The following is a 21139-nucleotide window of genomic DNA, read 5'->3' on the forward strand; positions in this document are numbered from 1 at the left end:
ACATAGTGGTCAGACAGAAACACTTCTTTGTTCTGGGAACTTACAACTGTAAGGAGGTTTCAAATTCATTGTTGACTATCTTATTCATATTTTTTTGATGTTCCTAGAGATCAAATTCTAAGTGATTTAAAGTAGATTTTTATTTTCATGTGGAAACTGCAGATAGATAATGGTATTGAGGAGTGAATAAAGACCCAAAATGAATGATTTTGTGAGCAGTTTCAATATGTTAAAATGTTTTGTAGGTGTTGATCTTCCTTTTTAAGGTTCTCTATACCTGAAGACAAACAAGGGACTGAATTTCAACCTAAGGAGATGTCGTGAGTTCAGAATAACTTCAAGACCAAAACCCAAAACAACAAATCATCGCGTTTTCCTCTGGGACAAATGATTCATTTAGATGACACTCTTAGGAGAGTCCGTCCATGATGAATAACAGAAAGATTATGATGAGCTTCTCTCTTTGTCCCAAGGCAAGAATAATTCAAAACATTCTCTGCGTGTGAATTTAATTCTGTTCCATCTCAACTGCTCAAATCTCCAAAATGAATAAATATTTGTTAACATAGTCTTGTTCACGCTTGTTCTTAAAGCTGTTTCTTTCTTTGAAAACCTGAGCAGAGGTCCTTGAGAAAACCAGAAAGGACACAGCAAACTGGAACAAAGTTTGTTCTTCCAGTTAATTTATCCCCAGTAAGTGTATTATATAGCAGGCTTCTCGTTTTTCCAACTGTTTGTACTTTTGGATAAATGGTTTAACTTACTGTTGGATAAACAGTTTAATTTGCCTAATTCCAGTAATGATGGCTCACAGTTACCAAGCAGTGTGTCTCGAGTGCTAATTCTACATGCTCTATGTGACTAGTTGTTCAGCGTCTGGGTCCCTTCCTATTCTCCTTTCACAAATGGAGAAGCCGAGGTCTAGAGAAGTCAGTAACTTGCCCAGTGTTCCACAGCTGCTAAGTGGAGGAAGTGGGCTGCAAGTCTAAGCAACCTGGCTCCTGAGCGCATACCCTTCCCCAGCCTCCAAGGTGGTAAAGGGAAACTAAATCATCTTCTTTATGAAGTAAGGTGCAAGTGCATTTTGGTCCTCTTCTCTAGGAGAAAAAATAAGCTGCTTCTCCAAGTAAAGGGAGGCCCTGATGGCATGTTTAAGAGACAGTAAACAAAGTTACAGCTTAACTGCTTTATGTTTAAAGAGAAAAATAATTCAGTAAGGAGGAGCTTGGGTTCCTCATAGAGGGCAAAGCAGAGAGGGGGTCAGACAGAGGAGCAGGAGGGTGGAATCCAGGGGAGAAGTGACTGGTGAGATGACTGGAGGTGGGTTGGTTAAAGGACATTAAGAATATGAATTTTTTTTCCCCAATAGCTTGGTGGAGGGCCGTAGAAAACTCCAGAGGCTTTTCAAAATTAAGTTCATTAAAATTTCAAAGGATAAATGAAATCAGCTGATCTTTGAGTTATACTTATAAATCTTGAATACAGCTCTAATAGTCAACATAGGTTCCTTGGAAAACTGTTTTTAGATATTCCAGGGTTGAAAATTAAGGAGAAAGTAAATGCCTATAAGCAAATCTGAGTGCAATTTCAGATGCTCTCTGAATACCCCAGGTGTTTATGCCACAGAAGTGAGAACAGATGTAAGGAAACAAAGGAAGTTTGATTCATTTGAAAATCTGTGTGCGTGCATGTTAAGTTGCTTCAGTCATGTCCGGCTCTTCGAAAAACCTATGGACTCTAGCCCGCCAGGCTCCACTGTCTGTGGAATTCTCTAGGCAAGAATACCGGAGTGGGTTGCCATGCCCTCCTCTAGGGGATCTTTCTGACTCATGGATCCAACCCCCATTTCATGTCTCCTGCATTGGCAGGCGGGTTCTTTACCACTAGCACCACCCTGAGAAATCCAATGTTAAATACTAAGCTGCACTGCTGCTGCTGCTGCTAAGTCGCTTCAGTCGTGTCCGACTCTGTGCGACCCCTTAGACGGCAGCCCACTAGGTTCCTCTGTCCCTGGGATTCTCCAGGCAAGAATACTGGAGTGGGCTGCCATTTCCTTCTCCAAGGCATGAAAGTGAAAAGTGAAAAGTGAAAGTGAAATCGCTGTGGTGCCCGACTCTTAGCGACCCCATGGACTACAGCCTACCAGGCTCCTCCATCCATGGGATTTTCCAGGCAAGAGTACTGGAGTGGGTTGCCGTTGCCTTCGACTAAGCTGCACTACTTTTTCTAATAAGCAACATTGAAATAGAATTCGCATATAATAAAATTCACTAATTTTAGGTGTATGGTTTAAAAAATATATTCAGTAGTGTCACCAACACCACCATAATCATGATATTGAACATTTCTATCACATATATGCCTTTGTGGTCAATCCCTTCTTCCACTTCTGACCGCTGGCAACCAGCCGTCTGTTTTCTATCATTATAGTCTGCCTTGTTATATTTTTCATATAAATGCAATCATAAGATATGAGGTCTTCTGTGTCCGTCTTCTTAGCCATAATGCTTTTGAGATGCGTCCATATTGTTGCATGTATCATTCATTTATTGTTTTTTATTGCTGAATAGTTTTCCACTGTCTGGATGTACCAGTTTGATAGACATTTGGGTTGTTTCCAGGTTTTAGATATAAATAAAACTATCATGAACACTTCTGTATAACTAATGTGAGCATGTTTTCATTTTTTTAAAGCATTTAGGAGTGAGGTCATTGGGTCACATGATGTATATGTGTTTAACTTATAACAGCCAGACCATTTTCCAAAATGGCTGCATCATTTTTCACTCTCACCAACACTCTAAGAGTGTTCCAGTTACTCTGCATCTTGTCAACATTTGGTATTTTCAGTCTTAAATTTTAACCATGCTGGTGGGTATGTAGCAGTATCCTACTGTGGTTTTAATTAGCATTTTCCTAATGATTGAGATGTTGAATATCCTTTCATGTATTATTTGCCACTCATAGCAAATATTTTAGCCATTGAAAAAGTTGAGCTGTTTGTCCTCTTATTTTTGAGTTGTAAGAATTATTTATATATTCAGGATATAAGTCCTTTATCACATATTTTGAAAATATTTTCTCCCATTGTGTAGTGGTTCATTCTTTTTTTTTTTGAAAAGCAAAGTTTTTTAATGTTCATGAAGTTCAATTCACTAATTTTTCTTTTATGGGTCACACTTTTTATGTCCTATTGAAAAATCAAAATGTCCAAGGCTTTGTTTAATCCAAGCCTACAACATTTAAAAACTATTTTCTTGTAGAAGCTTTATATTATTAATTCTTCTATTTAGAGGTCTATGGCCCATTTTTTAGTAAATTTTTGTGAACATGTGAGTTAATCTAAGTTTTTTTTATGTGTTTGGATATTTGATTATTCCAGTACTATTCTTTTTTTTCCAAAGGCTGACCTACTATCTCCTACATGCTAGGTATTAAACTGTACTTCTTAAAACTTACTTTCTGTTTCAAACATGCAACTACTTTTTTCTTTGGGGTAAAAGAATATCCCATTCTTTTAGGAATCTGATAATACTTAACTCAAGGAAAAAAATGTGTGAGTTGGAGGACTAGCTGTAGGAATTCCTGAGATTTTTCTATTCTCACTTTCTATCAATTGATACTTACTCAATCTATCACCTAATCAGAATCAAGTTCAACTGACAACCTCCCATCTTTGGGGTCACAAAACTTATGTAGAGCTTTGCTAAGCATTCAGCTTTGAGGATGTAAAGGCAAAACTTAACCACAAGAATTTAGAAACCCAACATGTACATGTATAACAGAGGACAGGAACTTTCTACCAATAGGTATAAGGACAGCTGACCCATAAACTGGAGAAGGAAATGGCAACCCAATCCAGTATTCTTGCCTAGAAACTCCCATGGACAGAGGAGCCCGGTGGGCTACAGTCCACTGTGTTGCAAAGAGTTAGACACAACTGAGCAGACACGACCCACATACACAGGAAACACAAGAAATTTCCACATTTCTTGTATATGATATATGAGGACAGTGTGCACAAAACTTGCTTTTAAGCTTTCTAAGGAATGGTTCAATGCACTGGTCTCTGCTTGGAGGGTGAGGGTTGGAGGGAACATTACTTGCCTACTCCTGCTAGTTTCTGAATTGTTGGGGGGGGTTATCTTTAGTGTAGCACTTCGGGCATCTCTCTAGGTTCTCACTCCTCTCTTTGGGAGGCAGAATCACTTATTTGATTGGTGGATTTGGGAGCAGGAACTAGACACATGTGCCTCCATCCTCATTTCTTCCTCTTTGGGCTCCATGCAGTCTGTACGTAGCTCTCTTTTCCATGGGGAGGCAGGGTGCTTTCTAGTTCTTCCCATGACTTGTGAGTAAGGATGTCTCACTCTAGAATTTGATATTAGGAAGATTGCTCCTCCACAGATACATTCTCTAGCATAAGCTTTTCAGTAATAGAGGTGGTATTGTACTCTCCCAACTGTATATTTCTCAGTAGATTCAAAACATGGGTAGGGATGTGGGTTGCAGTTTATTGAGCCTCTCCAACTCCAAAGGTCCAGACAAAATAGAATGCTAAAGATTGGTTTAATAAATGTCTTCAGTATTTTGTTATTACAAGACACATAGCTTACTTCTTCAAGTCTACAAAACATAAAATATGCTTCAAGTCCAGTGAGAGTTTTGTTTATACATAACTTCCTGTAAAAAGAATCAGGCAGCTCAAAACAGCTGTTTCACTCTTCATTCAATAGATATTTATAACTAGGCCTGGTGACTTGATGTTAAAGAACAGTTCTGTTCTAATTTGAAGCAGAGTTCAGATTAAAAGATCCCTTGAGGTTTATTTTAGGTCTATGAATTTATTGGTAACGGTAGATTTTGTTCATCATGTGAACAATACTAAAAATAAGAAAATTTAAACTTTTATAATGAAACATCTCCACTCCTGAATGTACTTTTCCCTCACTGATTGTAAAATCAGATGATGAATTTAACCGTTCTTTACACTGAAGCCAAGTATTGGTTTTCATTATTCGGGTAACGGTCTTTGCCTTAGGATCATATTCAAATTGTTTTGATCTACGGAAGAAATAGAAGAATCCTAGAGAGAGAGAATCATGATTAGTTATCTTATACAACTGTATAATTGTTCCATACTTTTCAATTTTATGAATGTAGAATACAATAATTGAACATGATATGGAGAGAAAATAAATGTGTAACTATATACATACATTTTACTTTACTCAGTCATATGAAAAATATTAGTTTTATTTCCCTGAGGAAAAAGCCAAGGTATGAAACATGAATTTCAAGGGGCTGTAGTTTATACCAGAGGTTCTCAGACTAGGTTTCCAAAAAATGTCCCAGTGAGGGGGAGAAAGAGGCCTCTATGAGTATGGTCTTGGGCCCTATCTCATTTTCCTAAAGCTGCTCTGCTTTATCTGTTTTAAGTTCTGAGGTTCCGTATTAAATTTCACTAGAATAAAAGATGGCGATACTCAAAAATATCTTTAGACTTCTGCTTACTCCATGGTCTGCTCTGTTGTTTTTGAAGATATAGTAGCTGGACTGATTCATTAATTTGCCCAAGGTTCTTTTAAAACTGTAGATTCCTGGATCTTACCCACAATCTTACTGCCTCAGAAACTCTAAGGAACTTGTCGCTTCATATACAAACCCTAAACTGTGTTTATTAAACTATATACATTGAGGCTTGAGAATCACCGTTCAGTTCAGATGCCCAGTCATGTTTCACACTTGAAACTCTTCAGGGGTATCTTTATCAGACATCTATGATCAGTGATAATTTTGATACCTTTTGCATAGTTTCGAAGTAGTATGTCAGAGAATATAACTCAAACTTACTATTCAATTTTGATAAGATCCTCACAGTTTATTATTACATGTACTCAAAGTAGTAAAAGGACATTAAAATGGAAACATTTAAGTTTTCATGCTGAATTCTTTCACAGTCAGTAAAGTCATCTAAGTATCCTAATAGGCGCTGAGGCTTACCTTTGTGTTGGAAAGCGGCGTCCACTCGGAGGCCAATTCCTGGGAAGTACTTTACCACTCTCCGTGGGTACCCTTTGTCCATGGTTTGGGTCACTTCATCATACCTGGAGACATGGATTTGAAAGGTTTTGGGGGGACCTTTGTTTCAGGGAAGAGGACTAATTTTTTTACTGCACAACTTGGAGTCAAGCAAATATGTAGGAAAAAAGTAATCCTATTGGAAGAAAACTAGTAGGATCAATAATTAAAAATGGCAAAGAGTATATTTGGTCAGATCTCTGACAGTGTCTTAAAAACAAGGAATTATGAGGGAAAAAAGCCACATAATTTACCAGATCGTTTCTATTCTGAGGAACTGTTAAATCAAAGGGCCCTTTCCGGAGTTTCAATGATTTTGACTGAATATGTTTGTCACTGGCAGCTTGGTTGGCACCACCAGCCTTATTATTTTATCTTTATTTCTATAAGCTGGAGAAAGATCTTTGACCTGACTGAAACATTCTTTTGTTTGGTGAATGCCATCCGCCTAAGATTGTCTTCAACATAACACTTTTGGAAGACAGTGTTAAAGTGATGCTTTGTGGATATTTTTCTCCAGACTAAAACAAGGGGTCAATTGTCTGCAAACTTACCTCCAGCACCAAATGCCCACAAAGAAGTAGGTCTTTCTTGTGCTGCGGTCACACACAGCTGCATCAATTTTCTTCACACGTCTTGGAAAGCCAAGAGTATAGATGGATTTGGGATAATCTGGTAAGACAGCATATCCTCTGATCACCCAGAAGTTGTCATCTAGGACGAGAGGGAGAGTGATTATCTTCTGATTTATTTCCTAAAGGGAGAAATAGGTGTCTTAAGAAGTTTGAAAATAATTAGATTCCTAGTTCCTTTCAGGTGCAAATCTTAAAGATTTAGTAATCTTATGTCTCCATTTACTCTTACCATGTTCTTTAGCTGCTTACATATCATTAATATTACACAAATAATATATACCTAGGAAATGGCTACCCACTCCAGTATTCTTGCCTGGAGAATTCCATGGATGCTAACACTTTCACTTTCATAGTTCATGGTATGCATACCCATGTCAGTTGAGTTCATTATACTGATTCTTCTCTAATGCTGACAAAACTATCGAGTATATTTGTTCTCCTAAATTTCCATGCCCTAATGTTCTCAAAGGCAAGTAATCTGATAAAATCCTCCTGGAAAGTAGGGTTGCTAGATTGAATATAAGATACCAATTGAATCTGAATCTGAATTTCAAGTAAACAGTGATTAATTTTTGGTATAAGTATATCCAAAATATTACAATGTGCACACTTAAACTAAAAAGTTATTTTTTATTTGTCTGAAATTGAAACCATCTTGTATTTTTATTTGCCACATCTAGCAGCCCTAGTAAAAAGGGAATATAAGAAGAGAGATGGGTTACCTTTATTTGGCAGAAAAAAAGACTTTTTAGTTTTTGTTATACAGGTTTCTTCTCTCCTGTGCACTTGGGATGACGTTTATCTTTATAGCCAGAGAGAATCCTTGGATAGTTGTTCTTTATAATAGGAACTTAAGGTCAGAGCAGAAGCCCTGTCCATTTGGCTCATGCATGAAGATTATATTCCTTGAATTAAAATATCTGCTAACTAGTTCAGGCATACACAAGGAGAAGAGGAATAATGATAGGCAATGTTACCTTTAAAAACCAGAATCTTGTCGATGGGGTTCTCATATGCAGCGTGAATATCAGCTGGCAGAGATGGCCAGAATGAAGAGATTAATTCAAATTCAACGTCAGTGATGTCATAATAGATCCTCCATATGTGCCTGTGTTAGACAGGAAACCATACTTTATATACAGTCTATGTGTATCTATTTCAATGAAACCACTGCAAACTTAGACTTGACTTTATCTAATTGGTTGATATTTTCATCAGTTTATAGCATTAGCATAATTTTCCTCAGAAATTTTAGGTGGTTATGAATTCAGTTCTACCCTTTGGATCACCAAAGTCAGGACATGCCTTTGTGCCCACTCTTTTGGGTACTTAGAGTAGCAAACTACCCATGGAAGTCTCATTAACAGTTCTCAGTGTATTTGGTCACTTCATTTTTGCCAAAGCAGCAATTCCCAATATTCTAAGTCAACACCAAGCATTCTAAGAAAAAATTTCTGGTATTGATTGCTAGAATTAAAAATGTTATTATTGTCATTGCTAAATATTTCCTCAGATTTCCCTTCTGGCTGTAAAGCTCTGAGGTAGATCCGTGAGCAAGGTCTGAAAAGTCCTTATAGTTCATTTTTCTTCCCATGCTGGGAACCCATCCCTGACAAGTGGTCTCTCAGCCTCAGCTATCAGGAGCGTGGTATGACAGCATGTCATTGTTGGTGTTGTTCAGTCGCTAAGTTGTATCTGACACTGTGACCCCATGAACTGTAGTGCTACATAGTCATGGGTGGAAGGAGTCTGATTTCACATGTTCTTTCCTTTTGCCCCTATATCCTTGTCAGATGGTAAATGTCCTGACACTTTGCTCTGAAAGTGTGGCCATGGTATACATAACTGACACACCATGTTGCAAGTTAAGTGCAGTAACTACATAGTGAGAGAAGAGATTTCCTACCACAGCTAACACTTTGTTGATTCAACTTCGAGGAAGGGTCCATTGATGCATATTTCACAACTGGCTCTCCAGGTAGGAAAAAGACCTGCTACTGCTGCTAAGTCACTTCGACTGCAGCCCACCAGGCTCCCCTGTCCCTGGGATTCTCCAGGCAAGAACACTGGAGTGGGTTGCCATTTCCTTCTCCAATGCATGAAAGTGAAAAGTGAAAGTGAAATCACTCAGTCGTGTCTGACTCTTAGCGACCCCATGGACTGCAGCCCACCAGTCTCCTCCATCCATGGGATTTTCCAGGCAAGAGTACTGGGGTGGGATGCCATTGCCTTCTCTGTGAAAAAGACCTAATTTTTATCATTTGGTGATTGTCAGGGTGCAGGTACTCCAACCAAGGCCAATTTCAAGGTACTAAATCAATATGAGCTAGTTTACAAAATTCTTGAAAATTTAATAATTGAATCTCTAACTCCTAGACTTAATTGCACCTCTCTCTGCTTCTGTAGCCAGGTGTAAGCCAGGTCCAGGACATCGTCGGGATTGTGGTATTATTTTAGCTAAGAAGTTACTGAAAGTAGACTCTGGTTCAATGGCAATTAAAAAATTTCCTTAAAAACATTTAAAAATTAATTTATTATTGTTGCATGTATGAAAGATGGGAGCAGAAACAAGCAGGCTAGTAAATAGGCTTTTGGAGTAGGAGATGAGAAATGATGGTAGCTTGGATGAGCTGGAGATGGTGGTGGAGACGGAGAGAAGGGAGTGGACATAGGCCATCGATGTGTCTGCAGTAGGACTTGACAAGACCTACTGAGTGACTGATAGGGGATGGGATGGGGTGTAAATGAAAACAATGGTATCACAGAGGAAAGAGCGGCTCTACCTGGGAGGGTGGAGATTAGGCCACAGAACACATTCTCCGAGAGGTGACATTGAGCAGGGATGAAAAAACAGAGCACAAGCATTGGTGAGGATGTGGAGAAACTGGACCATTAGTTGTTGTTGGTAGGAATGTAAAGCGGTGTCACCTCTGTGGAGAGTGGAATGGCAGTTACTCGAAAAATTAAGTAGATAATAACCATTTGAAAAAAAAAACAATTTATCAAACAGGTAAGAGGTATGTGCACAGAGTAATACATTCAAGCAATGTAGACAGTTATAAAACAAAAAGCAAGATATATTCTCTTATCCCCAAATCTCTTGAAAAGAAAAACTTCACAGGAAGTTGAGGTGTTTAAGGGAATGGGTTTACCTGCCTTTAAAGAACATTACTTCTCTGCGGAAAGTGGTGATAGCATCAAAAGTCAAATCGGGGTCACAGGCATGAGGTAGAGTGGGTCCCTTTGGCTTCTCAGGTACCTTAGGTGGCCCTGCTTTGATGAAAAAAAAAAACCTCAGTGAACTAAGAAGGCATGTGGAAATACCTACAGAAGGATCTTTCCCAAGAGAATACTTTCCTCATAATAATATTTCGAGAAGTGATTTTTCTCAACGTCCTTCCTGGAAAGCCTTCAATTCAGTTCACATATATTCAGATTTATTGCTCACCGTAGATGGATTGGATTCCGTTGATATCGTCCTGAGAAAGTGGGTATTTGCTAGGATCCAAGGAGACATAGTTTGGGAACATCAACGCTGTTTGATCACTGGAGTGAGAGAGCCCCAGTGAATGGCCAAATTCATGAGCTGCCACAAGAAATAAGCTGAATCCTTAACAAAAACGGAAAACATGAGTATGTTAGTCAATCAGAAGAATGATTGCATCTGAGATTAGGAAGTAACTGAGAGAAATGAAAAAAAAAGGCTTGTCAAACAGACAATTCTTATGACACATGAACCATTATTTATCTGGGAAATTTTTCAACAGTGATAATTGGTATTAGTCACATCATGGAGAAATATAACCCAGAGCAAGCAGATGGCAGAAAACAGGTGTCTCGAAATGGATAGTAGTGGGAAAAAAAAAAAAGCCACCAGTTTTGGGTTGTTGTTAGGCATCTGTACATGATCATATTTTCCCTACTTATATTCTTCAGAGATTCTCCACTGGTTGTAGGATCAAGTCCAAATACCTAAACATAGCCTTCCATGAACTAGTCCCTGCTTTTTTCCCCAGCCTCATATTTTATTTTCATTTTCCCTGAGCTAGCCATGTGGAATCACTTGCATTTCTCATCTATGCCATGCTGTTTTTCATCTGTGTCTCTGTATCTCCATCACTTCTGCCCAGAGTATTATCTCTTTCACCCCCTTCACCCATCTGTCCTGCATAGGCCTCAGGGACCCCCTCCAGAGTCATCGTCACAAGACTTCTTTCCCCCAGCTCCTATCCGGGTTGACTTAATTGCACCTCTCTCTGCTTCTGTAGACTGAGCTTAATTCTGTCTTTGCAAATAAGTACTGCATTCTTTTTTTCTTTCCCTAAGTTGTGCACCCTTTCAGTCCAGAGACCATGTCTTAATTATCTTCCTGGGGACTGATAAACAGTTTAGTAATGGGTGCTGGATATCCAGGCTTTTATTTGGATGAAAGGATGGTTAGATGTTCCTCCTGGACAAGACTGGAATACTCTACTTATCCACACCAGAAGTTGTACCATGCATGGTTGGAATTGCCTTTTTGTTTGTCTGTCTCTCCTACAGTCTGTAAGCTTCTAAGTATATCAAAAAGACTGTCCTTGGACTTGCAGCTAAACCTATGGATACTAAGGAAAATGCTGAGCCTTTTGTGATGGAGCCTTGTCCAGTGATGTTTGCATAAAACAACCATGGAAAGGCAAAGAATTATTCATGGACTTTCATGCTTTTTGCTCTGGCTTTTGCTGCCTCCCCTTGTCTGGCTGGCAACATCACTTCGTGTGCTTTTGAACAGGGATGGGACAAGTGACTCTTTAAAGAAGTAATTAAAATTCAGATCATCTAAACGAAGTGCAAACTTTTATTCTGGCTCTCAAGACCCTCTATATAGGATTCTAATCTACACCATTTTAGCCTTCTGCTCCATTACAGTTCTGATACTTGAGTTGGTTGGGTTATTCTGTCTAGAACACTTTTTACTCCACTTTGCTTCAGAATTCCTGCAGAGCCTTCAAGTCTCAGGTTGGCGTCACTTCCTCCCTGACCTCTGTATATGGGCTGGAATTTCTTTTAGGTGCTCCTATTACATTGCCATAGTACCTTTTATCCCAAGGTTGATCATACTAACTTTAAATGCCATTTATAGAATGTGCCGTCTAGACTGTAAACCCCTGGAGAGTAGAGTCTGTGTGTTGCACGCTATTGTATATTCCAGTTATATTACAAAGCATGGATTAGAGTAGATTTTGAGTAAAGGACTGTTGAAAGGCTTCATTTACTATTATTTGTAGAGCATTTCTCATGTACTGACAATATTATAGGCTGTATGATACAGTAGAAAAAAGATTTCATTTCTGCCTTCTTGGAGATGCAACTAAATAGATAAGTTTGGGCATTATACATCAGTACCTTTGTGAATTTTTTTTTCTCCTAGAAATCACTTAATCATCACCATTATCATTAGTATTAATAATCACCAAGATAATTATCAGTGTCAAACACTTTCTGAATGTTTGCTAAGGACTGGTGCTTTGCAAGTTTTTTTTGCCCTTATTATAGATAAGTTGTGTCATCTTCCTGCATGTAGGTTCCCCCATGCCACAGACCACTGCTCTTCTGCAGCCCAGCCCTGCATCTGTAGTGGTCTCTGAGGGCTGTTTCAGTTGCCTGGTGCCAGTGCATATGTGTGTGAAGCATTTACATTCACATACAGGTTTGAAACTGGCCTCACTTTGGGAGATTCCCAGGAAACCCTCTCCATGTGTTCAGATCTCTCTGATATCACCATGCAGTGACTTCCAACCCCTTAGGAAGCAGTGGGATTAGCAGATGCCTGCTGTCTATTGCTTTTGACGGAGTTGCACTAAGACTTTTGTGCCCTTTGCATAAAGAGAGCCCACATATATGTAAAAAGGTATATTATACATTATTGCAAAATTTTCTATTTAAAAAAATCCATTTGATTGGAGATGCTTGATTGGGTGCTTGAGATTTTACATTTTTATTAGAGAACAGGAAAACATTTTCCCGTGTAGGCCAGAAAGCTGAGAGTTATAAGATTAGGGATCCCCAGGTCCAATAATTTCAACCCTGAGGGAATGTATTACAATAAAGCAGTTACAAAACACCCCTTTTTAATATTGTTGCCTGGCTATCCACCCGGAACTTGGTGGAGGGCTATGTTTATCCTCTGCTTTGCTCAGGCAAGTTTTGCCAGCTTGGGGCCCAGGACCCTCTGGAGTTTTTCATAATCCATCCCACACATCCCCTTTGGCAAGGGGCCAGTTGCAGTGTGGGGAATAGTACTTTTACCACTAAGGTAAGGTAAGGAAAGTCTCTCAGTCGTGTCCGACTCTTTGTGACCCCATGGACTGTAGCCTACCAGGCTCTTCCCTCCATGGGAGTCTCCAGGCAAGAGTACTGGAGTGAGTTGCCATTTCGTTCTCCAGGGGATCTTCCCGACCCAGGGATTGAACCCGGGTCTCCCGCATTCCAGGCAGATGCTTTAACCTCTGAGCCACCAGGGAAGCCTTTTACCACTAAGTGTTGGAATTAATGGGCTTCCCAGGTGGGAAGCGTCTGCCTGTCAGTGCAGGAGACATGGATTCAGTCCCTGCATTGGGAAGATTCCCTGGTTGAGGACATGGCAACCCACTCCAGTATTCTTGCCTAGAGAATCTCATGGACAGAGGAGCCTGGTGGGCTACAGTCCACGGGGTGGCAAAACAGTCAGATACAACTTAGCGGCAAACAGCAACAAATTGGAACTAATAGGGATACAATGATAATGAGGGGACTTCTCTGCTGGTCCAGTGGTTACAAATCTGCCTTGCAGTACAGGGGAAATGAGTTCAATTCCTGGTCAGGGAACTAAGATCCCACATGCCATGGAACAACTGAGCCCACTTGATGCAACTAAGACCCAATGCAGCTAAATATAAATAGATAAATATTTTTAAAAAAATGATAGTGAAACCTGAGACTAATCTCTGCTTCTAGATATGCAAGTAAAGCCTGGCTGAGTGAGGGGAGTCATTTCTGACTTTGGTGAGCACTAGAATATTTCCTATACCTGCCTGATTGGATGTATCCACCCGACCTTCAGGCCAAATCCAGGAAAATATTGGAACACATCTCAGCAGGAGACAGACCCGGTCCCTTCAACTCCTCTGTCATTTGGATCCTGGAGTCACCCTACCTCTTTCACTTTCTTGGCTGTAATGTTACCTCTGTGGCAGTGCAGCCACCACCTCCAAACTCCACTTGAAGTCCAGCCAGCATGGAGTCCTTTCCCCTCTTTGTTTCCTAGCTCTTGGAAGAACACTTCCATCACGTGCTCAGACTTAGCAAGGAGAGGCTGTGCGTCATTTTGAGTCACTGGCTTTCAGTTTTGCAGAAACTATGACTGACTCACAGACTACATAGAGTTATGTGGTCAGGACTGAATTGTGGGCTTGTGTACCACCCACCAGAAAGCCACAGCATCCTCTTTCCTGGAACCCTGGAAACCAGATACCAGAGACATGATGACTGTGGTAAATGACAGAAAAAAAAAAGAGTAGAGAGAACCTGAGAGTCTACTGAACTGCTCCTTTGTTTGCTGCTGCTGCTGCTGCTAAGTCGCTTCAGTCGTGTCTGACTCTGTGCGACACCATAGACAGCAGCCCACCAGGCTCCCCCGTCCCTGGGATTCTCTCCAGGCAAGAACACTGGAGTGCGTTGCCATTTCCTTCTCCAATGCATGAAAAGTGAAAAGTGAAAGTGAAGTCATTCAGTCGTGTCCGACTCCTATCGACCCTGTGGACTGCAGCCTACCAGGCTCCTCCATCCATGGGATTGAGATAACAAAGTTTTGTTTTTTTATTTGAAACATAATAAAATATCACTTATCTTCATGCCAGGGAGGCCCAATAAGAGAAATAAAATCACTGCCCATGGCCTAAAGAAATAAGTCAAATATAAAGACCAGGATCCAATTCTTTGGCAGACAAGCAAGAGTTAGGTGAAGAGGTTCATGTATATAAATGGACGTCCTATGGGCCATGTACCCACATAGCATCTTTCAATCACTAACTTGGAATTACCACCTCCCAGAGTCATGGCAACCTACTCCAATATTCTTGCCTGGAAAATCCTGTGGACAGTGGAGCCTGAAGGGCTGCTGTCCATAGGGTCGCTCAGAGTCAGATACAACTGAAGTGACTTAGCATGCATGAATGCATTGGAGAAGGAAATGGCAACCCACTCCAATATTCTTGCCTGGAGAATCCCAGGGACTGGGGAGCCTGGTGGGCTTACGTCTGTGGGGTCGCACAGAGTTGGGCACAACTGAAGCGATGCAGCAGCAGAGTCTTCTTTCAATCTTCAAGCTAGAGATGACTTCTGCCATTGGTATAATACACAGTACTTTCTGCCTTGTATGGTGGTGAGTGGGTCTAGGCCTTATACACCACCCAAGATCATGAAGCTCTGAACTTTTCTAGAACAACTTTGTGGTCTGCACGACACCTTGCATAGATCCAGACATGTAGTGGCCCTTTAGGCATTGCAGATGTATGAATGAACATATGAGGAAGGGAAGAATGTTCTGATAATAACAGGATTAGCAGCTTTATGAAAGTGCTGTGTGGATAAAGCTCTGAACTGTACAAGCACAGTTGTCTGAATAGACACTGAACACTTTCATCAATGTCATCTGGAATATGAAACATCATAGGGAAACTGGGAAGTAAAAAGCAACTAATTGCAAAGCTATTCCTTTCAGGGATTTGTATGGATAGTAACATTTTGTTTGTAAAGAAAATTGGGCTCACCTACTCCGTCCTTGGTCCAGTTCTCATCCTCATCAAAGTGAGTGTCTCCACCCAATCCCAGACCAGGGAAAGGCGTGGCCGAGGACTCCCAAGGGGCCGTCGAAGTAACGAGGACACGAACCATGGACTGGGAAACAGGGGGTAAGAGGATGAGCCTCGTCAAAGCTCCCAAGATGAAAATGGCTATATTGCTTTCTCTGCTGAAAACCTTACCTCGGGTCTTAAAGGCAATCATGATGTCAGCGATCCCTTTGGAAATCTTGGTGAATATTAGTGGAGTGACTTTGCTCCACACTTCTAAACCTTTTTGGATAGCCTCATCCACATCAGCTCGAGCCATATCAGGAGTGTAGTTTACAATTCTTACAAATTAACAGATATGTATCAATTCGCTGTTATACAAGCATGTAAACACATATACTAGGAAAAGAAAATAATTTCTATCTTATCCATCACATGCTGCAGTAACTTTTGGTATGGTGCTATCGCTACATTTCTACAATGCTTTACCATTTAAATTAGGTGCTTTTACATTTGCTATATGTTAATAATTCAGTCTTTCATCTGTGCTATTCATCAGGTAGTATGATTGCACTTAGACAAATGAGGCTCAAAGAGGTTAAATGACTTCCCTAAGGTCATGTCTTAAGGTGGAAGATCATTTTATGCATGGATTTGCTGTGCACATGACTGTATGATACGATCTTCTGAAGAGAACTGAGATTCATTTTCTCAAACAGCTTATAGAAATCAGTTTTATGCATGTGTCATATGTTAAGTCTCACTTGACAGCCACAAAGAGTTTGTTTCTCAGGAAAAGCTCTTGCTTTTGTTTATATTCTCTATTTTGCTGAATCTACTTTTACCTCAATCCCTAAGGCTCAAGAAGAAGAAGGAAGGACTACTAGACTTTTTAAGGCCAGCCAGGAGGGCTCTGGAGCAGTGCTCACGGCCACTGCCTCTATCTCAGGTCACAGGTCACCCTTCAACCTCTTTCTGCCAATAAGCCAGCTCCTTTGCAATATCCGAGGTCCACCTGAGATTTGACAATCTAACTCATACATGTCTCCAACATGAGCTGGTTGTACTCCATTTTCTCAGTTTCCCTTGAGCACACTTCAATTGTACCTTTAAGCATCTGCAGTCAGACCATAGAGGTTCTGGTCCTAGAGTTTTTATGGAGGTGGCAGAGGCTAGAGATTAGAGCATATTTGCAGAGCCAGTCTGCTGAGAAGAGCTGTGCAAACTGGCCTATGCTAAACAAGTTTTTTTTTTTCCTTCCAGTTTCTCCTGTGTTTAAGGTGATAATAACAGGGGTGCCTAGGTCGCAAGTTTTTTGAGAGGGTGGAATAAATAAAACCTATCAAGTGCTATGCACACAGGAAGTGCTGGGTAAAATAAACCATTTTTATCTTTGCTTCTTAGAGATAATATTCACGTTAATTTAGATTAAGAGCAGGAGCATTACCTGTAGGTGAGGTTGTACTTCTTCCACCCGGGGAGAGTGTAGCCATACTGACCCACGTCAGGCACCCCACACCTGGGTGTCTTCATGATCTCCAGAGTGTTTGAGTCCAGTTTTCCAGTCACTGTCAATCCAAAGAACGCTTGCATTTCACGGATTTTGCCATCTATGAGACTTCTGTTACTGCTTTGAGCAAGATGACTCCCTTCTATTTCAAGAGAGTAGAACTGGTTGAGATATGCCTAACCGAAAAGACAAAAAAAGGCACGGACTACAGGGGAGCAGACCTCCATTTCAGGAGAAGCAAGCTTTCCGAGATCCTTTCCGGCAGCAGGAGGGGAAAAGGAAATAAATAACAAGGGAAAGGAAGGGGAGAGGAAGAAAACAAAGAGGAAGGAGAAGAGTCACCCTCTCTTTCAGTTTCCAAAAGCTCATTGAACTGTGTGTGACCAGAACCGGCTACACCCATGGAGCTATGGAACTCCAAACTTTAACAGACGAGAAGCATGCTTCTTCTATGTGTTGGATGATCTTGTGTCATACACATTTTTACTGTTACTTTCATTTGGTGTTTCCTTGAAACAAATTATGGAGAAAATATGATTATTCACATGTAATCACATTTAAGTAATTCCATCAAATATGGCAAAGTACCTGGATTGATTTTTAGAGGGAATCTCCAAAGCAGCGTGGTTTTCGTACATGTAGGATAAGGAGCTCCAAACTACACTTGGGTCCCCCTGGCTGGTCTTCAGATGCTTTTATGGAGATCTCCGTTCTCACAGAGCTGACTCTGTCTCTGCTCACTCTCTCCTCACTTGTATCCAGTGCTTAAATAGCAAATCCTGCCTTTCTCCCAGCCCACCCCACTCTCCACCCTCTACCATTCCTGACGTCTTTAGGGCCAAGGAAAGGAAAATCAGCTCCTCACAAAAAAGTTCAGGACTCTTTGGTAAGAATGAGCTGTCTTTTTAGGTCCTCGGACAATCAGTAAAGTGAAATTTTTATGGATAGCCACGAATGACATTTACTGAGACAGTACCTGAGTCAGTTGCAGGTTCTCTTCGTCTTCCATCCTTTGGTCTGCAGGAAATGCAGAGGACAGTGTTACAAAGACCAAAAGCAGAAGAAGGTTCTTCATTCCTCTCTCTCCAGTTGAAGCCTCGTTCTGTTTGCATAGAATTTAGAAAATAATAGTGAGACGTGGCATGAATTGGCTTGTATTATCCTTTAATTAAAAACAGAAAAGGACATTTGCCATGGAGTGTGTCATGGTATGCTTTTTTTTTTCTTAGGTTGAGTTGATTTCACAATCATAATCTATGATTTGTTTGGTAAATACAGTCACTGTTATTATTGAATTTAAAATAATACGAACTGAGGCTCCAAGCTACTTTTGCCCTTGCAAAGTTGGAGGCTTTCCTATGCATAAATTCTTGGGAGTTGAATAATTTTCGGTTGAATCAAAGCCCATAATATTTGTATAACAAGATAATTTTCTTTGTAAAAATTTTTATCTTTTGTTGCAATCACCTGTTATGCTTGCAAAATTATAATTTTTTGCTTCTTCTGAGGAATATGATTTCAGCTGTTGTCTTGCTCTTGATACAGATACTTCCTTACTTCCTGTCTTCTAATAAACAAGGCATGTCTGTTTTTCAAAGAACAAAGTTTTCAAAGACACAGTATTGTGAAAAGACAATTGATTTAGGGATCAGATTATCCTAATTAACTGGGTAAATACCAGATGTTTATTGAGCACTCACTCTTTGCCTGTCATTATTAATGCAAGAAAGAATAAGACACTGGTCCAAACTTGTTGGAAAATTCAGACATACACAGACTAACCCCAGGTAAAACAGAAAAAAGTGGCAAAATGCACAGTAAAGATTCTGAAGACTGAATGGCCCAAAAGGCACTGAGATCACTGCAGATGAGTGTGATCTAGAGGCTTCAAGCAGGTTGAGCTTGAGCTGGCTCTTGAAGAGTGTGTAGGATTGGTTCTCAAAGAGGAAAAGAGAAGGCATATGAGTGGAGGGAGGCCACAGGAAGCAGGGACCATGGCAGAGACGAGCTGCAGGAGGTCTGACCGGACTGGAGCAAATGCACGTGTAGGCAGCCATGTCTAAGAAAGGGTGCAATGAAAGGAAGCAGGGACCACGGCAGAGACGAGCTGCAGGAGGTCTGACTGGACTGGAGCAAATGCACGTGTAGGCAGCCATGTCTAAGAAAGGGTGCAATGAAAGGAAGCAGGGACCATGGCAGAGACGAGCTGCAGGAGGTCTGACCGGACTGGAGCAAATACACATGTAGGCAGCCATGGGTAATGGGGGTGGGGGGTCTAAGAAAGGCTGCAAGGAAAGTGCATGTTTTGAGTCTTTTCATGTCTAGAATACCCTTTATTCTGTCTTCATACTCTACAGAGAGTGTGCCTGGTTATGGAATATCAGGCTGATATCAATCTGCCTTAGAATTCTGACGTTTCTGTTTCATTGTTTTTCTAGAATCTAGTGTTGTTATTGAAAAGCCTTTTATTCTTGGTATGTTTCTTTTTATTTCTGAATAATTTTGTAAGTCTCTTTACCCAGGTATTCTGAAATTTTATAAAGATATCTCTTAATGTGAGTCTTTTTGCAGTACATTGCTTGGCAATGAGAGCTCTTTAATTATGAAAACTTCAAGGAAAATTTCCTCTATTATTTCTTTGATAATTTCTTTCTACCTAGTTTCCTCTTTTTCTTTCTGGAATGCAAAGCTATTGGAACTCTTGGGTTGAATCTCTGTGTTTCCAATATATCCTTTATTACTTTCCATCAACTTTATTTCCAGCTCACTTATTGAGTTTATCTTAGTTATATTTTTAATGTCCAAGAGATTTTTCTAGTTCTCTGAGTATCCTTTTATTTTTTTGTATTTTGTTAATTTTTTTGGATGTAAGCTATGTCTTATTTTTAAAGAATGTTAAGTATTTTTTCATTTATTTTGACATTTTCTTTTGCTTCCAGGATTGTCTGTTTCTTCAAAATTTCTGTTTTGGTGTCTGTTTTTGATACTAGAAGCTTTTAAAAAAATGTCTGGAGATTGATCTGAAATCTGTTTAATATTGAGAGACAAGAAAGTTGACTGGAAACTACGTGTGCTTTGGCAGGGCTGCTGGTCGATGACCTTTACTGCAAGGCAGTAGGGTGGATTCCAGACACTTTATATGGTACATTAGTTGGACTTCTTGGTTAGAATGTAATAGAAAAAATCCAAGTACCAAATGATTAAGAAACATTTCTCCCTCCCTCACGTCCAGATTTGGTAGTCCAAGGCTTGTGTGACAACACCACGTTATCAGGGATGTAGGCACAGACACCTGGCAACACCAGCTCTCAGGGCCAGTGCCTCGTGGTCCAGGGGCTTCTCAAGTTTGTGCCATTGCGTCTGCATTACAGGCAGCTGGACAAGGAAATGGCAACCCACTCCAGCGTTCTTGCCTGGAGAATCCCATGGACAGAGGAACCTGGCAGGCTGCAGTCCGTGGGGTTGCACAGTGTCAAACAAAAGTGACTTAGCACATACAGGCAGCAGGAAAGAGGAAGGAAGAGAAAGTAAATGCCCAGTCTCTTTCTAGAAGCCCGTACAGTATTCTGCTTACACTTTTTGGCAAGAAATTAGACACATGGCCATATCTAGCCATAAGCGAGGCTACAAAGCAGTCTTTTAGCTGCATTGCTACCTCAAATGAAATTTACTGCAGCAAAGGAAGAGGGGGATCATGTTAATAGGGGTAACTAGTAAGTCTTTGCCCCACTGAGATTTCTATAGGTTGGGTATTTGTAAACTCTTTTTTTTCGGGTGAGTAAGTTTCCCCAGAGAAGACAACTCTAATTTCTCACTTTAATCTCCCAGCAACAAAGTTATAGGAGGTGCCTCTGGCACCCTGTGTGACAGTCTCCCAGCATACCTCTGAGCTTAGCTGTGCAGCTGTGCATAACTCACCTTACACAGTCCACCCTTAACCACTCACTGGGTGTCTTTGTGCTTTTTGCTCGGGCATTGAGCTGCCATGGGGACTGACAGGTCAACTCCTTAGAGCTACCTGGTGGTGGGGCGGGGAGCTGAAGGACGAATGTTCCAGCCTCCCACCTGCCGGGGACCAGCCCCGGCTGATCCAGGGTATTCGA

At 40.6% G+C, this 21139-nt stretch overlaps 1 protein-coding gene and 1 long non-coding RNA gene across 2 annotated transcripts in view; one reads left to right on the forward strand and one right to left on the reverse strand.

The window, feature by feature from the left end:
- The window catches only part of LOC138990967 (uncharacterized), a 66988-nt gene extending 66539 nt beyond the window's left edge, over positions 1 to 449 (forward strand). The window contains exon 3 of the long non-coding RNA XR_011466992.1: positions 246 to 449. This is a non-coding gene — a long non-coding RNA (uncharacterized lncRNA). The remainder of the gene's footprint in view (positions 1 to 245) is intronic.
- Positions 450 to 4755: 4306 nt separating this feature from the next.
- MMP27 (matrix metallopeptidase 27) lies at positions 4756 to 18111 on the reverse strand. Its single transcript, XM_005899509.2, is given in 11 exon segments — positions 4756 to 5086; positions 6004 to 6107; positions 6636 to 6795; positions 7694 to 7824; positions 9869 to 9989; positions 10165 to 10326; positions 15506 to 15573; positions 15575 to 15632; positions 15719 to 15867; positions 16974 to 17212; positions 18013 to 18111. Coding segments are annotated over 11 exon segments (1533 nt in total). The 3' UTR covers positions 4756 to 4844.
- Positions 18112 to 21139: the final 3028 nt, after the last annotated feature.

Source organism: Bos mutus, chromosome 15, assembly GCF_027580195.1.
Source record: "Bos mutus isolate GX-2022 chromosome 15, NWIPB_WYAK_1.1, whole genome shotgun sequence".
NCBI lineage: Eukaryota > Metazoa > Chordata > Mammalia > Artiodactyla > Bovidae > Bos > Bos mutus.